This window comes from Olea europaea, unplaced genomic scaffold (assembly GCF_002742605.1).
Source record: "Olea europaea var. sylvestris unplaced genomic scaffold, O_europaea_v1 scaffold2880, whole genome shotgun sequence".
NCBI classification, from domain to species: Eukaryota; Viridiplantae; Streptophyta; class Magnoliopsida; order Lamiales; family Oleaceae; genus Olea; species Olea europaea.
The window spans coordinates 116,180-134,034 of NW_019247342.1; the positions used below are offsets into that span (position 1 = coordinate 116,180).

The following is a 17,855-nucleotide window of genomic DNA, read 5'->3' on the forward strand; positions in this document are numbered from 1 at the left end:
CACCAGGCATCACCATAAATTTAAATTTGATAAAGTTCAATTGTTGATGCCAACTAAGAAATTCTATGGCGAGAATATGTTTACAATACTACATAAAATGCCTAAATACAGTTTTGACCATTACAGATTTTCAATCCACTGATGAGTTCAATAAATGCTGGATCAAATCCATTTCCGTTTCCAAGAAAGAGAGCATGTATTTTTTAATCATGGAGTTTGTCCCTACATCAGTTTTAAATTTTTTTTAATTAGTACCTTTTAGGACTCTTTCACCAAATTTTATTGCGGAATTTTGGGGACGAATTTTTAGTTTCTAATTGATTTCATTTTTGTAAAAATTATTTGCCATGAGTTCAACCATAATACTCGTTTAGAGCTGTGTAGCTACGTTTGGCCAACCAGATCTGATCATTCACTCTAATTAAGCAATCTCGTACTATTTTACTCTAATCCTTGATTTTCTGACGTTTTGAAGTGAATTTTTGTTAGTGGAAATTAAGAAAGAGGCTAAGAATCGGTGCCATAAAAGTCAAAATAATAATTAAATTAAAGTCCTAATTTAACGAGTTTTATAGGTTTTTTGTCGTGCGGGATTAAATTAGGATACCAAGGTTGCAATCTTAAAACACCTTGTTTCAGAGGAAGTGCCCTAAGCTCCAAACTTCACGTGTGTTTCACCAAATGTAGCAGCACCCGGTAATATCTATGCCCTAGTGAAAATTTTGAAATCAGGTTTGAGACGCTACACACTACTTCAACTTTTAAAATTATCAAATTTACGTTCCAGACAATTTATCAATTCGACCTTACCTGCAAAATTGACTAATAAAAGCAACAAGTCACTTTTAATTAGCTTTCTAGATGATTATACATACAAGTCAAATTTCCCTAAGTTTGAATGTCGGAATAATAATATGGAAAGTAATAAAAACACAAAATTTGTTGACGGAGAAACCCAATGCGGGAAAAATTTCAGGATCAAACCATTTACCTCAGTGTGATTCCAGTCTAACAACTTTCACTAGTTCTAACTGTTGTAATTCCTGTAATCTCTAAGATCCGTTGTCAATCTTACAATCTCATGATCTATTGCCATAAATACTATCTAGCCACTCCACTAGACTTCTTGATCTACCTGTTGTAGTCTCCAAGATCTGCTGTCTTCTTACAGCCTCTTGATATGATACCAATTGTCTCTTCCAAGTGAAGAATTTCAAGAACCTCATGCTCTTGTTGTTTTTCCTACTCTTGCAGTCCACCTCTCTCAATGCCCAACTGAGAGAGTACATTTCTTACAGTGTTAAGGAGTGTTAAGGAAGTCAGGTTTTTGAATTCAAGGGTTTGATGTTTTTTCCCAAATGTATGGTTGAAGGATCTCAAGAATCAAAAGTGATGAATCAATAAATAATGTCTTGGATCTTCAAAGAATGATATGAATATGGAATATAATGAACAACCACACTTTTGGACGTTCATAGGGTAGGATGTATGTGAAAAAATTGAAAATCTTCACAATGTATATAGAGAAAAGTGTTTGGGATGAAAAGGAATTGAAAAACCAACTGTTTGAAGCAAAATAGAATTCTGGTAATCGACTTGTTGCTCGAGCGAGGAGCTAGCGACAAGCGAGCAACAGTCGAGTAGTTATCAGTATTTTCATCATAACTTTCTCTCCCAATGTCTGATTGAGGTGATTCAAAATGTGTTGAAAATCTAACTCAAAGGGCTACAATTCTTCTAACAATAGCCTTGTCCAAATTTCAATGTTTTCTATGTGAAAAATGCATTGTAAGTTATGACTAAGAATTTGGAACATAACTTGTGCGACTCTTTGATATTCTTTAGGCTTTTAATTGCATTCCAATAATCATGTATAATCTGCTAGGATATCTTGAACTCCTTCAAGGACTATACTTACCAACCTCAACTATTTTGCTATAATTAGGACTCAATAATTTACTTTGATTGCAACATTTCAATAGACTCCTTGACTTTGACAACTCTTTTATATTAATCATTTTGTCTAAAAAATTGTCAATACAATAGAAACATAACAAAAATAAACCTTCAATTCATAAATTTCCATGTCTAATGTAGACGACCCCCGGAGATCAGATGCCATTCCGTTACGAAGATTTACTTCAACTGCACAAAATTTGTGAATAAAAGAAGAGCTCTTTCATTGTAAATTTGGTGACTTCTGTGAGGAAAAAGATTCTTGATTTTCATAGACAAACATGTAATTTTTTCTAAATCTTGTAGCTAAAATTTAGAAAGCTTAGAAGGAACAAATTTAGTATTTAATTCTTGGTTATACACTTTGTTAAGTTTCTATGGAATGAAAATAAACTTCATTAGTTTTGTATGTAATACATTGATGCATATATATATATATGATTTCATGTAAGGAAACAAAACTAATCTAGGAAATAATATGTAGCAAAATAATCTCTATGATCCCTAGAATCATGCGTAATACTCCCCCTCAAGTTGGAGCATGGAGGTCAGTAATGCCCAACTTGCGAGTGAAATGGTGGAAAAGTTCCTTCCCAAGAGCCTTGGTAAAAATATCAGCTAGTTGAAATCTGGTAGAGACTTGTGTAGGAAGAATAAGCCCAGAGAGATGTTTTTCATGCACAAAGTGGCAATCACTTTCAATATGTTGGGTGCATTCATGAAAAACAGGGTTGCGAGTTATGTGAAGAGAAGCTTCATTGTCACAATAGAGCAAGATAAGTTGGGTTGAGACAACAGCAAGGTCATGCAGAAGAGATTTGAGCCAAATAAGCTCACAGATGGCCATTGCCATGGCATGATATTCAGCTTCGGTAGAGGAGCGAGAGACAACTATTTGCTTCTTTGTTCGCCAAGAAATGGGACTAGTGCCAAGAGCAATGAAAACTCCAGTTGTGGAGTGACGAGTGGTAGGACAACTAGCCCAATCAGAATCAGAGTATACAGAGAGATTGAGATCACACTGAGCAAAATAAAATAGTCCATGTCCTGGAGATCCCTCCAGGTATCGCAGAACATGAAGTGCGGCTTGGTGATGTGAATCCCAAGGGTGTTGCATAAATTGACTTAACATATGGACATTGGAGCAAATGTTGGGTTTCTTCTCGATGGAGGATAGCATAGCAACGAGTAATAGAAGGGCGTGGATCTGTGGCTAAGATCTGTGATCGAATTTGCTAAAAACTTTCATTAAGGCCCATAAGGAATTGATAAACCCGATCTGTGTCTTGAGATTCAACGAGAGATTTACGGGCATCACATGTACATGGACTGATTGGTTGTAAGGAGCCTAATTCATCCCATAACTCCTTCAATTTTCCATAGTATGCTGTAATTGAATTTTGTTCCTGGTGGAGATTGGCCAAATCCCGTTTTAGTTGGAAAACTTTGGTGCGGTTGCTTTGTTGGGAGCGGGTTTCTAGTTCTACTCATAAACCATTCGGTGTAGCACAATAGAGAAGGCTGCCTGTAAGCAAGCGATCGATGGAATGGAGCATCCATGACATTATCATGTCACACCATCGGTCCCAGAGTAATGCTGCAGCGGAGTCTTCGGTGGGTCGTTTGATGGTGCCGAGAACAAAGCCCAATTCGTTCTTGGCATTAAGTGCTCGAGTGATTGCTCGACACCAAGCGGGATAATTCTCGCCATTAAGAGGTGTATCCACAAGGAACTGATTTGGTTGGTCAGATGAATGCAGGAAGTATGTGGATGAAGCATCAGTGAGAGACTTGTTGATGTCTAAGGCAGGGGATTCGGCCATGGTAGAAGCAAAGGTATGAATTTCAAAACCTAATGCTCTGATACCATGTTAAGGCTCCGTTTGGTAGGGATTTTTTGCCAAAAAAATTGATTTTTTGTTCGTTATTTTACTATTCAAGTCGTAATTTTTGACTTCTTCTCTCATATATGGACCCCACTTTTATTCTAACGGTTAAAAAATCAATTCTCAAAATCCCTACCAAACAGGGCCTAAGTTTCAATGTAATGAAAATAAACTTCATTAATTTTGTATGTAATACATTGATACACACACACACACACATATATATATATATATATATGAAATCTGCTATGTAAGGAAACAAAACTAATCTAGGAAATAATATGTAGCAAAATAATCTCTATGATTCCTAGAATCATGCATAATACACTAAGAAATCTTTGAAGTGTTTCGAGACCATCTATTGTAATTTTTGAGAGAAATGGTCGTGTTCTTCACGGGTTGAAGATTTGCATCTTTGGAGGAAGTTCAAAAGCTTAAAACCGACAAGACATTCAGTGCTAATTGAACAAATAATTGATATTACAGGACACTGTCAATTTTAAAAATGAAGTTTGTTTTTAAAATTGTATTGTGTCCTCGATCTTTTTCAATTTTAGTGAAGTGTTCAATAGTTGGCTGTGACCCGCGGATGTAGCCAATTGACAAATCATGTGAATTTACCAGTGTTATTATCTACGCTTTTTACTTTTACGGTAAATTAATTAATCTGAAATTAAATTTTTTTGGTGAAAGCTAAAACCTGATCCTACACATTGCTTTTGGCGCACTGATCCTAACATAAGGAACGCATGCAAGAAAATAACTTAAAAGTTCATGGCAAGTTATGAATTCATTTTGAAAAGGACAAAATCATAATGCACTAAAACTTGATACCAGATTGAAATGTTCAATTGTCCCAGAAACGTTATCACGATGACCTTTTTGTTATTTATATTTTGTATTTAATGACAGACGTATTTTCTTCTTTTCGAATTTTATTGGAATGTAAACTATCTCAGAAACGCTTTCGTGTCAATAATTATTTGTCTTAGTATTTTATATGTAACGACAAACATAATTTCCTTTATTAAAGGAAAAAAAAATCTTGAAATGATTAAGAGAAAGCTTCTAGAGAATTTGAAAGAATAAAACGAAAAAAATTAGAGATTAAAGAACATGAATGGAAATAGATATACAATTAGAAACATGGCAAATCTGAAATAGGATCATATAGTCATGGAGTAAACTAGTTGGTGGCCCTACAGATCCTTCTTATGATCCCATTTTGGCCAGTGAGCGGTTCAAGATCTCCCATCTTGATCATGGCATTTCCAAAATCAGACATGAATGTTCTTGGATTTCTACTGTACTCGGAAACAATACTGTCTGTTGATCCTCCACTGAACAGAACTTGATCTGATTGAAGAAGACCCTTTCTCTGCATTAGATTCTTAAAGTAATTGTTATCAAATGAATTGGGTGTCACCAATTCTAGGGCTGCCAAATTACTGTCTCCACTATTTCTAGGGCATTGGCGCCTACGAGTGCTAGCGAATCCAGCATCAATGTCTGTTCTATTGCTGTATATCCTATCCCGGAAGAGAAAACATTGGGATTGGCCTATTGTATGAGATCCTGCATTTCAGTAGTAAATTTTAGCTCAACAAACATCAAACAAGTGTAAAAAACAATAATAATATGGATGCTAGGCGTTTTAATTACCCGATAAGGCAACCATGTCTCTAGCACTAAGTCCCTTGTTCGCAAACGCAGAAATAAGTGTGTTGAGATCGGAAAAAGGACTTGGAAGATCGGTGTTAGCTACAGAACGACTAGCAGTTGTAGAATCCCTTCTTCCAAGTTTCACGTTCCACGATGGCCCACCAACCTGTGGTGCACAAAAAACTCTCAATGATGCTACACTAACATCTTAAATCACATCCTAGATGACAGAATTGTCACGTGGTAAAATTTCATTGAACTGTTTAAAAACAATTAACAAATTCATCCAATCACTTTTTTTGCACTTCTTTTCTGTCAACAAAGATGTCAAATTTATCTCACAACAAAGCTTAATTCAAAACCAATAAGTTTAGATATACGACATGCCCCCTAATATCCGTGACGAATTTATTCTTTCTTACAAGGCTTTACACGTCCACAATTTTCAATAATGACAATAATAAGATGATAATAAGGTATACTTGTACTTACAGCTGCGGAGGCATCCCGGGCTGCCACTGTGAGTATGTCTGCACACGAAACAACTCCTGGACATATTTTCTCAACCTCCCTCTTGGCAGCCTCTATGACCTCATAACCTCTTACAGAATTTATATTTGGAAATGCAGTTTTCTCACTTTCTATAGAAGGGGTTTCGTCTAGTAAGATTGATGCATCACAGCCTTGAACAAAGCAGTCATGAAAATGGAGGCGAATGAGAGAGGCAGCCATCCTGCGTTCTCGGGATACTGCTTGCCGGATGGAAGTGCGAATTGTAGTGAGAGCATTTGGACATGTATTGCTATAAAATGATGGAGAAAGTTGAGCTTCGCATGGTGCGTTCCAAAGCAAGATCAACACTGAAAAAGAAACAACAATATTGCCTAAGAAATGTACAGAATCCATTATAAACTGAGATGTAGATACTGAGATTTGGTTGCAACTTAATGTGATTGAAGAAAAGGTATTTTGAGTTGAATTTATAGGCACAAAAGCTTAGTGCTTTGCAAATGGCGTTGGTCACCATCGGCTGCTAGAACGCGTAACGCGTTGCTGTCATCTTTCCCGGAACAAAATTGTTCTTTTTAGAAATAGGTGCTTGCTTTTCCCAGTAGTGGATTTGGTTTATCTTCAGTTTTTGGATTATTTAATTCATTGTGCATGTATTCCATATAATCTCTGTTAGTCAAACATGCATTCGGGCATTTTATGTAAGACAGCTACGGTTGGAAAGCATAAATTAAGTCAGAAGACTGCTTAAACAACTAGTTACAGTCCTAACTTTTCCTCATTGGAAGCAGATTGGAAGTTCACAACGGTGATTTTTAAAAAAAATAATAATAAATTTAGTTCAACATGATAAGAATCAAATATATAATCTTCAGTACCACAGCATTGGAGAGAGAAAGCAAAACAATATTGATCTTTGATTGATTTAGTAGGGACAAACTCAATATCCGCGGGCTCCATCCTAAACAAGGCGGGGAAGAGGGTAATCCGATCGGGTATGGGTAACGGGAGCCCCGCCCCATCCAGTCCCCTTTTTTTTTTTTTTTTTTTTTTAAGAATTCAATACTTTAAATGGAAAAACTCCATGAAATTTCGTTAATTATAATATAAGATGGCAATTAAATTTATCTAATGTATATGATAAACAATAAAAACCTTAATTTACCAAATATATTCGAATAATTTAACTTTTAAAAAAATAAATTAATTAGAAATTTAATAATTATATTATTGTCTCACGTGAATGAATGAGTGTAATAAAATGAATTATCAAAAACTAAAAAAAAAAAAAATTAAATGGGTAAGTAAACAGGGCGACCGCCCCGCCTTAAACTGATAACGAGGCGGGTACAGGACGGGGGTGGGAGAACCCGCACCCGCCCTGCCATAAACCCACCCCAATTTAGATGAAATTTGCACAATAAAAAAAGAATTTCAAATGATTTTTTTAGTTTTTTCATATCTTTCAACCATACAATACTACATACTAAATACAATTATTTTGTATGTACAGAATGATGTTTGACAGAAAAATTCCAGATCCTACAAATCCCATGTGAGTAAAATATTACCACAAAAAAAAAAAAAAAAAACTCACCCATCCCTTCCATTATGCGTGCCTTGTATAACTCTTGTGAAGCCAATTTCGTACGCCAAGTGCAATTCTACTAATTATGCCAAGAATGACATTCATTCAACAACTGGCTCCCAAGTTAGCATAACTTGCCTTTTTCTATGCATTACAAACAATTCTTTCTATTGCTGCAAATGATAGCTAGGAGAATTGAGGGCAATGAGGTAAACTCAAGGGATGACCAAAAAATTCATTCAACCTGATGTCCATGGATTCCACTTTAAATGGGGCGGGGATTACTCGCCTAATTAGGTAAACAGATCTAGGACAGGGACGGGGTACGAGAAACATGGTCATGTCCAGTTACCTGTCTCATTTAAAGTTACTTTCAAATTAAATTTTTTATCAAACAAAAAAAAAATATTTATCATCATTTTTAAAGAGAACAAAAAAGTAATGATATTCACTAAATAATGATATAAAAAAAAATTTAACTGAAATAATAATAATAATAATAATAATAATAATAATAATAATAATAATAATAATAATAAATAGAGTGATAAACGGGACAAAGGACCTGCCTCGTATAATAATAAATAGAGTGATAAACGGGACAAAGGACCTGCCTCGTATAATAATAAATAGAGTGATAAACGGGACAAAGGACCTGCCTCGTATAATAATAAATAGAGTGATAAACGGGACAAAGGACCTGCCTCGTATAATAATAAATAGAGTGATAAACGGGACAAAGGACCTGCCTCGTTCAATCCGACTTAAATCGAGTATAGAGACAGGACAATGTAACAAAAATACCCGATGGGACGGAAATGAAAATGGCCAACTCGCCCAATTGCCATCTCTAGTAAACTCTAGGTACATCCCAACTAGATTAACACTCACCATGAAATCCATCCTGGAATTATATTTAAATGAAAGCATTACAGGCATCAATAATTTACAATCCAAAATGACAAAGAAAAAATAACAAATATCACAATTACATATTTTTCTCACAAATCAAAACACAATAATCCGGAGCAAAATGCACCCCCATGACATTGATTGGCCCGTCACCACATGTACCTCCAATACAGTATCAGCTGCGTTTTCTTCACAAATATGTGGCAGGCTATGAAGTTCATTTAAGATAGATACTGAAGGCACTTAACCCATTTGGATCACAGGTTCCAAGGTACTGAAGACGCCTTAGAGTTCAACAATTGCACCATATATGAAGAATTAACTAATTTTTTATTTTTTATTCCAATAAAAAATAAATTTTTTTTTGTAAACTAATCTCTTCCTAAAACAATTATTCTTAAAAAAAAAAAAAAAAAATTGTTAGTGAGGAAAATCTTCGGCGCTCAAAATTTTAAGTTTTACATGAGCTCAAGTGCAAGATTTTAGAGCATTTTAACTCAGAGTTGCACAAACACTAGAGATAGAATTAATTAAAAAACATGAGATGTCTACTTCAATTTATTTCACATCAATCTTAAATAGAGGTTTAGCCATGAAAGAAATACTTCCAAACACACTATACCGAAGACGTCAGAAACTCGTACATGCAGAAAAAGCATTTAAACCTGCAAGATACAATATAGCTAATAGCATGTTTGAGCCCCGTATTCTTAACAAAATGCATTTTGGAATAGTATTTTGATAGAAAATGTGTGGTTAAAAAATAAGAAAAAATTTTGAATTTACGTGTAATATTATTTTATTAAAAAATATGTGAATGAAAATAAGAAAGAAAAATGTATTTTTGAAAATAATGGGAACCAAACAAGGACTTAAAGGTACAATATTATTATATTAATTCCATTAAAAAATTAATTAATTCCCTAAAAATATTATTGCATTGTTTGAAAAAACTTTGCTAAGTTAACTAATGCTTCTACTGAATTTGAGTCCTAAATCTGCCAATGTCTGTAGCTAAAGGTGCAATATAAGAAAACTAACTATGTCCAGAAACGGGGAGAACGATGAGAAAATTAAAGAAATATACTTTTTGGACCTAGTCATACTCCTCATGATGATACGTTAAGTCTAACTCAAGATGCCCTATACGCTAGCAATTCAAAGTTGATAAAATTCAACAATTGATGCCAGTGAAGAAATTGTATGGCAAAATAAAGTTTTAAAACTAATAGTTTATATGTGCAAGAAGCCCTTTGACATTTTGCTTTCAATTATTAGCTGTGTTTGAGAAGGTCAGAAGGACATCTATATAAAATGCCTAAACTGTTTTGACCAACTAAGATTTTCAAAGAATTCGGTTGAATAATCCAAAAAAGGATGCTAGATCATATCCATGACGAGGAAAAGGTCCATTTGAAGAAGATAGAGCAGATAATGAAAAGGAGAACATGTATTCTTAAACATCTTAATCTAGTGTATGGTCTGTCACTAAATCATCACTTCAAAATATATATATATATATAGGCGCGCGCACACACACTTTTGAGAGTTTTTGCATGGGAAGTTTAAAACATTAAACCTTTTATCATTGTTCAGTTGCTTTTGTTTTTTTTTTTTTTAATTATACATAGTTCTCAAGACCGTCGTGCGTGTGAGATTAATAATGGTAAACAAAAAAAATTACGATAACATTATAACACGAATATTACAATAAAATTTATTGTACCTTTCTTTAAGCACGAACTTAGATTGTTATTTTTAATATTTACCAGAAGTTAATTTATTTGTTCTGCCCATTTCTTCAATATTTGTGTAATTGCCCAAAAATAAACCGACACTATAAATGCGCAACCCATGTAACAATTCAGAATCCCATACCAAGTTACCAACCCCTCAAACATTTAAACCACACCAAAGCCCCACAAAAATTATAACCCAAACACAACCTTAATCAGGTCCTACTTTCTAGGTTTTAGACAGTAGAAGAGAGCAAAGGAAGAGGATAGCAAAAGCTTGAAGCTCTTACGGATTGAATACCATGTAGTAAAGATAGAAAATCCATTGGATTGAGCGAGTGGATGGTTCTTATTAGAATTGATTCTCAAAATAATAATAATAATAATAAAAAAGGTTGAACCCCAACCTTAAGGGCTCCCACCGCCCCGCCCCTAAAACTTTGTGAGGGAGGTAAATCGCAGGATGTGCCCCAACAGGTCAGGGAACAAGAGTTGCATGTACACTGCACCTACAAGGAGTCCAATTCCATGTCTCAGAAATCGAACCCCTACACTGCGACTGCCAACAAGGCATAAGGAAGAGGACAGCAAAAGCTGGAAGGCTCTTATGGGTTCTCTCTTCTATCTCTTTTCACTCCTAGGGTTTTCACTTTCGCCCTCTAGTTTTTTAATATGAGCAACCACATTAGCTTGGATATGGTAGATGTTGGTGCTGGTAAAAACATTTTCCCTAAAGTTCAGTGCAGGCATGGGCCTACATTGGGTCCGCCCTGACGCCGGGTAGGATAGTGATTATCCTATTGGCTTATTCTAGCAGATGATTCGCAAGAAAAGAACGACAGAAAATGCCCAAAAAATTAGAGAAAATATTCTGAATTCAACTCAATATTATTAATAATGCAGAATGATGAAAATTAACCCACAAGCCGGGTTAAATAGCTGCGAAATACGAAATTAGGGGAAAATTATCAAAAATGGCAAAATCCCAAAATTATACCAAAATAAAATATTAAGTAAAAAAAGTAAGTTCCCAAAAATTTGGCTCAATTCGAGTTTTCTAACATATGAAAAAAAGGAAACGAAATATTACCATAAATAGTAAAAAAATAACTTAAAATTGAATTTTGGAAAGGAAAACAGTGGATTTTGGGCTCGAAATTGACGTTCACCGAGCATAGCTGGGTGGCCAAGACGTGCGCGCCGAAGAGAGCTTTCCGGATTGGGGTCATAATAGCGATTCCGATAACCGTAGCCATAGTTATGGCCAAATTACCAAAGACGCATCAAATTCCTCTAATTAAGGAAATAATGGTGATTCACTTTCCATCTTTGCGCCGATCCGTCATCTCATGGTATCTCGGTGCCATCATTGTGCTATCTGACAAATCAGCATCACTCGATTCGGATCCTCCTGCATCAGTCGCCCCGGGTTGGAAAGAACTCGCCCTCGAGTTCACAGTTACTTCATCGGACTCCATAAAACAAGGGCTTAGGTGTTCTACATTGAAGACATCAGAGGTCTTCAAATGGCTCGGGAGGCGCAATCTGTAAGCATTATCATTGATCTTCTACAGCACTTCACAAGGTCCAATCTTCCGCTCCTTTAGCTTATTGTATTCCCCAGCTGGAAAACGATCACGAGTTAATATTGCCCAAACAAAATCACCAACATCAAACAACACTTGGCGTCGATGACTATCTGCCTAAACTTTGTACTTAGTATTATTATCCTGTATGGACAGCTTCACCTGCTCATGGATACCTTGAAGATGTTTAGCCATCTCATCAGCTTTGTTATTGAAGCGACCCACACGTGGAATTGGAGCCAAATCAAGTACTCCGGATGGGTTTCGACCATAGACAATTTCAAAAGGACTCAGTCCAGTGGTTCTATTCCTCGACCGGTTATAAGCAAACTCTGCTTGAGGTAATGCCAAATCCCACTGGTTCGATTTAGTCCCGGCTAAGCTTCTCAAAAGATTTTCCAAACTCCGATTCACCACCTCAGTCTGACCATCTGTTTGGGGATGGTATGCGCTGCTAAAATTCAATTTCGTTCCAGGTTTCTCCCACAAACTCCTCTAGAAATGACTCATAAACTTAGTGTCACGATCAGAAGTAACTGACTGTGGAACACCATGTAAACGCACAATCTCTCTAAAATAAAGATGAGCAATCCGAGTAGCATTCATTGTCTTTCGGCAAGCAACAAAATGAGCCATCTTTGAAAATCTATCAACCACAACAAGAATGGAATCCATCGCCCGCTATGTACGAGGTAAGCCTAAGACAAAATGCATACTGACATAAAACCAAGGAGCTTCAGGTACGGGTAATGGTGTGTACTATCCAGCATTAGTAAGAGCCCCGTTAGACTGCTGACATACATAACACCGCTCCACATAATGCGCTACATCACTGCTCAACTTGGGCCAGTAATAATCAGAAGAGATCAATGTCAATGTCTTGTCTCGCCCAAAATGTGCTTTGTTATGAAGTTCACTAATAATCTGCTGCCTTAGTGAACAATCCGGAATGCATAACTGCAATCCACGAAACAGGTAACCATTATGTAAAACAAAATCATGTCGGTGATTATCAGTTACCCCCCGAATTATCTTCCCAAATGAAGGATCCGCAGCATACATATCAGGAAATGCCTCAAATCTGACAATCTTGGTGCTCATGATGGTGAGGAGTAATGTGCGACAGCTCAATGCATCTGCTACTCGATTCAAACTCCCTGCTTGATGCCTGAGTGTGAAAGTAAACTCCTGCAAGTACCTCGCCCACTTTGCATGTCGCCTACTCAGCTTGTGTTGACCATTGATGTACTTCAAAGCCTCATGATCAGTGACAAGGATGAACTCCCTTTGTACCAGGTAATGACGCCAATGCTTCAGAGTCTGAACTATAGCATAGAACTCCAGGTCATAAGTGGAATAATTTTTCTTCGATCCCGATAGCTTCTCACTAAAAAAGGCTACTGGACGTCCCTCCTGACTCAGAACACCACCAATGCCAACTCCAGACGCATCACAATTTACCTCGAACACCTTTTCAAAATTCGGAAGTGCCAAGACTGGGGCCTCCGTTATCTTCTGCTTAATCAACTGAAAACTAGCCTCTGCCTCCTCAGTCCATTGAAAATCACGCCCTTTAAGGCACTCTGTGATAGGAGCAATCAAGGTACTAAAGTTTCTGATGAATCGACGATAGAAGGATGCCAATCCACGGAAACTCCTGACATCGTGCGAAGTTTTTGGTTTCGGCCAATTCAAAACTGCCTCGATTTTGGATTCATCTGCATGAACCCCATCAGTAGACAAAACAAAACCCAAAAAAGTTACAGAAGTTGTGAAGAAAGAACACTTATTCTGATTGATGAATAAGCGCTCCGTCCTCATTACATCAAAGACAGCACGAAGATGATTAAAATGTGACTCCCATGTCAGACTATAAATAAGTATGTCATCAAAATAAACTACCACAAACTTCCCCATGAAAGGCCGTAAAACCTGATGCATAAACCTCATAAAAGTGCTGGGGGCGTTGGATAGTCCAAAGGGCATGACCATCCGCTTGTACAACCCATGCTGTGTCTTGAACGCGATCTTCCACTCATCTCCAGGTCTGATTCTGATCTGGTAGTATCCACTTTTAAGGTCAATTTTTGAGAAGACCTTAGAACCGGACAATTGATCCAACATGTCGTCCAGACGGGGAATTGGAAACCTGTACTTCACTGTAATCCTGTTAATTGCCCAGCTGTCAACACACATACGCCATGACCCATCTTTCTTCGGCACTAGGAGAGCAGGAACTGCACAATGACTCATACTCTCACGAATGTAGCCCCTTTCCAATAATTCTACCACATGTCGCTGCAACTCTTCAGCTTCCTTGGGACTGAGGCGATATGCTGGTCGGTTTGGTAGACTCGACCCCGGAATGAGGTCGATCTGATGTTGAATGTCCCTCATAGGTGGTAGTCCTGGAGGAAGATCCTCCGGCATCAAGTCAGAAAACTCCATCAGTAGTTGCTGTACTTCTGCTGGAAATTTTGAATCCACATTCGCTGTACTATTTTCATGAGGCATTAAAGCATAAACTATTTTTTCACACCCAACCTCAACCAAGAACCTGGACATAGAAAGTAGATTGGGGTTTTTAACTACCGGAGCAGTCTTTCCCTGTGAGGCACCAAAACAATTCTCTTCCCTTTGATGCTAAAAGAATAAATATTCTTCCGTCCATCATGGATAACACTGCGATCATACTGCCAAGGTCGTCCCAACAAAACATGACACACGTCCATTGATACCACATCACACCAAGCATTATCAAAATATTTTTTTCCAATCGAGAAAGACACTAAGCATCGTTTTTCTACTGTTACCTCACTGCCTTTATTCAGCCAAAACAACTTGTATGGTTTAGGATGACGATCCATCTTCAACTGCAGTTTCTCGATAGCCTCCTCAGACACTACATTCTCACAACTGCCACTATCAATTATCAGCTTACAGACTTTATCAGCAACTGTGCAGGTTGTGTGGAAAACATTGGTCCTCAACCAATCATCCCCTGAGTCGCCCTTGGGAGTCAGCAGGCTCTTTCGAACGACCAAGGTCTCCTAACCATCTCCATATATCACGTCCTCATCTTCACCCTCATCATACACGGGTTCCCCAACTTCCTCAAACTCCTCTATCATATCCTCCTCAATCAGAAGATTTTTATTCTTCTGACCAGCAGGCTTCCTGCAATCAGTCGCCCTATGCCCCTGTTCACCACACCTAAAGCACTTAATACTTGAGTTGGAACTATCCCGCTGTGGCTGATAAGCAGGACGAGATTCTTGAGGGCGAACTGGCTGACTTCCTTCACCTCTGACCACTGGCCTCCTACTTTGTTGTTTCTCTACTGCAAGTGCTCGCTGATATGCCTTAGAAACTGTCCACAATGAATGAAGGCTGAGAACATCCTGCAGGGGCTGCCTTAATCCCCCAAATACCGTGCTACCATCTGCTCCTCCGTCTCAGATAAATCATTTCGAGCCACCAACTGATAGAATTCTTCAGTATAATCATTGACCGATCTTGCGCCTTGCCTTAGTGAATGAAGTCTCTGAAACAAGGTTTGAGTATAGCCGAAAGGGAGGAAGTGCCCTTTCATCTTCTTCTTCATCTTCTCCCAGTTAGTAATTTTGGATTTCCCCTGTCGCTCCCGTGAACGCTTCAACTGTTCCCACCATGCAGATGCCCTACCTTTGAGTTTGATGGCGACCAGTTTCACTTTGACACGATCTGGAATCACCTTATATTCAAAAATCCGCTCCACTTCATTCAGCCAATCAATAAATCCTTCAGCCTGCAATGTACCAGAAAACTCGAGCAGATCCACTCTGAAACCGAGATCCACATGACGATCCTCCCATCCACGATGCTCCCAAACTCGAGCACGATGGTGATACGGGTTTTCGAAATTGGTATTGGAATCGTGACCTTCTACATCATGATTACCGAACTCCTACTCCGCCAAACGTTGGGTTAACTCCACAACTTGTCTCTGCAAATCTTCAATTGTCACATCCTAAATATTACGATCACAGTACGGGACTTCCTCAATCGGAACCTGTCCTCGACAACCACGACCACGTCCACCAACCATTATAACTGATGGAATTTATCTCCCAAGAAGATGCTGACGCTCTAATACCAACTGACGCCGGGTAAGATAGTGATTATTCTATTGGCTTGTTGTAGCAGATAATTCGTAAGAAAAGAACGACAGAAAATGCCCAAAAAATCAGAGAAAATACTCTGAATTCAACTCAATATTATTAATAATGCAGAATGATAAAAACTAACCCACAAGCCGGGTTAAATAGCTGCAAAATACGAAATTATGGGAAAATTACCAAAAATGGCAAAATTCCAAAATTATACCAAAATAAAATATTAAGTAAAAAAAGTAAGTTGCCAAAAATTTGGCTCAATTCGAGTTTTCTAACATATGAAAAAAAAAGGAAACGAAATATTACCATAAATAGTAAAAAAATAACTTAAAATTGAATTTTGAAAAGGAAAACAGTGGATTTTGGGCTCGAAATTGACGTCCACCGAGCATAGCTGGGTGGCCACGACGTGCGCACCGAAGAGAGCTTTCCGAATTAGGGTCATAATAGCGATTTCGATAATCGTAGCCAAAGTTATGGCCAAATTACCAAAGACGCATCAAATTCCTCCAATTAAGGAAATAATGGTGATTCACTTTCCATCTTTGCGCCGATTCGCCATCTCATGGTATCTCAGCGCCATCATCGTGCTATCTGACAAATCAGCATCACTCGACTAGGATCCTCCTGCATCACGTCCCTTACGTGAAATGCATTGCTTCACCCCTTTCCATCGTAAGAGCATTAATTAGGGCAACCTAAATGCTAGTCGGCTCATCTCAACACCCTACAAGCTCTCCGTTTGGTGGGACAAGCTAAGATGGCTTGTGACACTCAAAAAATCGTGGCTTCAAGAATGAATTTTTCGTTGATGAAGTCATGATATCCGTTGCAATTATCTTTTACAAACCAAAAATGTTTGACGGCCCTTTGACCAAAAGTTTGTTGCTGTTTTGAGGTTCAATGAAAGATAACAGCGGATTTTTTACTCATAAAAGTTTCATTTCATCGTTAGATATGGATATTTCATCAATAAAGGCGTTTTCGTTACCTGCAAAAATTATGTAGCTAAACATAATAACATCACCTAAGGATTTTTCGTAGGTTATTTATGGAATTATCATTGATATAAGTGTGTTTTATTACCTGTAGAATTTTCGTTGGCAATAAAACATGGCATTACCTACATAATACCGTACAACGTTTACTTCTCACCAACGGAAAAAATTGTAGGTAGAACATAATTTTTTTTAAAATAAATAATCGTTAAAAATATATAAAAATGCACTAAAACAAGCCTGTTAATTAATACTCAATATACCAAACGAAAAACAAAGCGCATTAAAACTTCAATAGATTAAGTTGTTATATCGAAATTCCAAAGAACAAATACTATATGTTTTATATATCATCGTTTCATGATTCAGAGCTAGGAGGAAATTGTTTCAACTCCTTTAAGGCAATCATCAATCGTTTCACTATTTTTTTCATTGTATTTCGTGCACTAGCCGACTCTAACTTCAAATTTTTTACCTCTTCATTACTCATAAAGTCACGTGTAAGTATCAAATGTCTAGATGAAGTTGTTGTGCCAAGAAAATGTGAAAATGTTGTCGAGGACCAAATATATAAACAAGGCCCTTAGATGGGTCATTGACACCATTGACCCATAAATCTAGATCAAACCCATGTTGATTATTATTAAAGGAAAATTTCATAAGTAAAAGATTAAGTATAGCATATTTAAAAATTAAGAAAACACGTTTCAAACTTCAAAAATCAGATTTTTATTAAAATTTATTTATGATTTATTTATTTATTTTATTAATTAAATATATTTAGGTTACATATATATACAATTTGATCACAAATTAACAATTTAATTAAACACTTATTATTATTTTTTTTGGGTCACAAATTTGAAA

At 37.0% G+C, this 17,855-nt stretch overlaps 2 protein-coding genes across 2 annotated transcripts; both read right to left on the reverse strand.

The window, feature by feature from the left end:
• Positions 1 to 4,893: 4,893 nt before the first annotated feature.
• Positions 4,894 to 6,613, reverse strand: LOC111384262 (lignin-forming anionic peroxidase-like). Its single transcript, XM_023008523.1, has 3 exons — positions 5,997 to 6,613; positions 5,505 to 5,670; positions 4,894 to 5,417 (listed from the first exon to the last, which is right to left on the reverse strand). The coding sequence occupies exons 1-3, from the start codon at positions 6,408 to 6,410 to the stop codon at positions 5,029 to 5,031; spliced, it is 969 nt and encodes a 322-aa protein (XP_022864291.1). The 5' UTR covers positions 6,411 to 6,613; the 3' UTR covers positions 4,894 to 5,028.
• Positions 6,614 to 12,595: 5,982 nt separating this feature from the next.
• LOC111384260 lies at positions 12,596 to 15,923 on the reverse strand. The gene is made up of 6 exons (XM_023008520.1): positions 15,857 to 15,923; positions 15,268 to 15,592; positions 14,892 to 15,226; positions 14,650 to 14,792; positions 13,746 to 14,479; positions 12,596 to 13,493 (listed from the first exon to the last, which is right to left on the reverse strand). Exons 1-6 carry the CDS (start codon positions 15,921 to 15,923, stop codon positions 12,596 to 12,598), a joined length of 2,502 nt encoding a protein of 833 aa, XP_022864288.1.
• Positions 15,924 to 17,855: the final 1,932 nt, after the last annotated feature.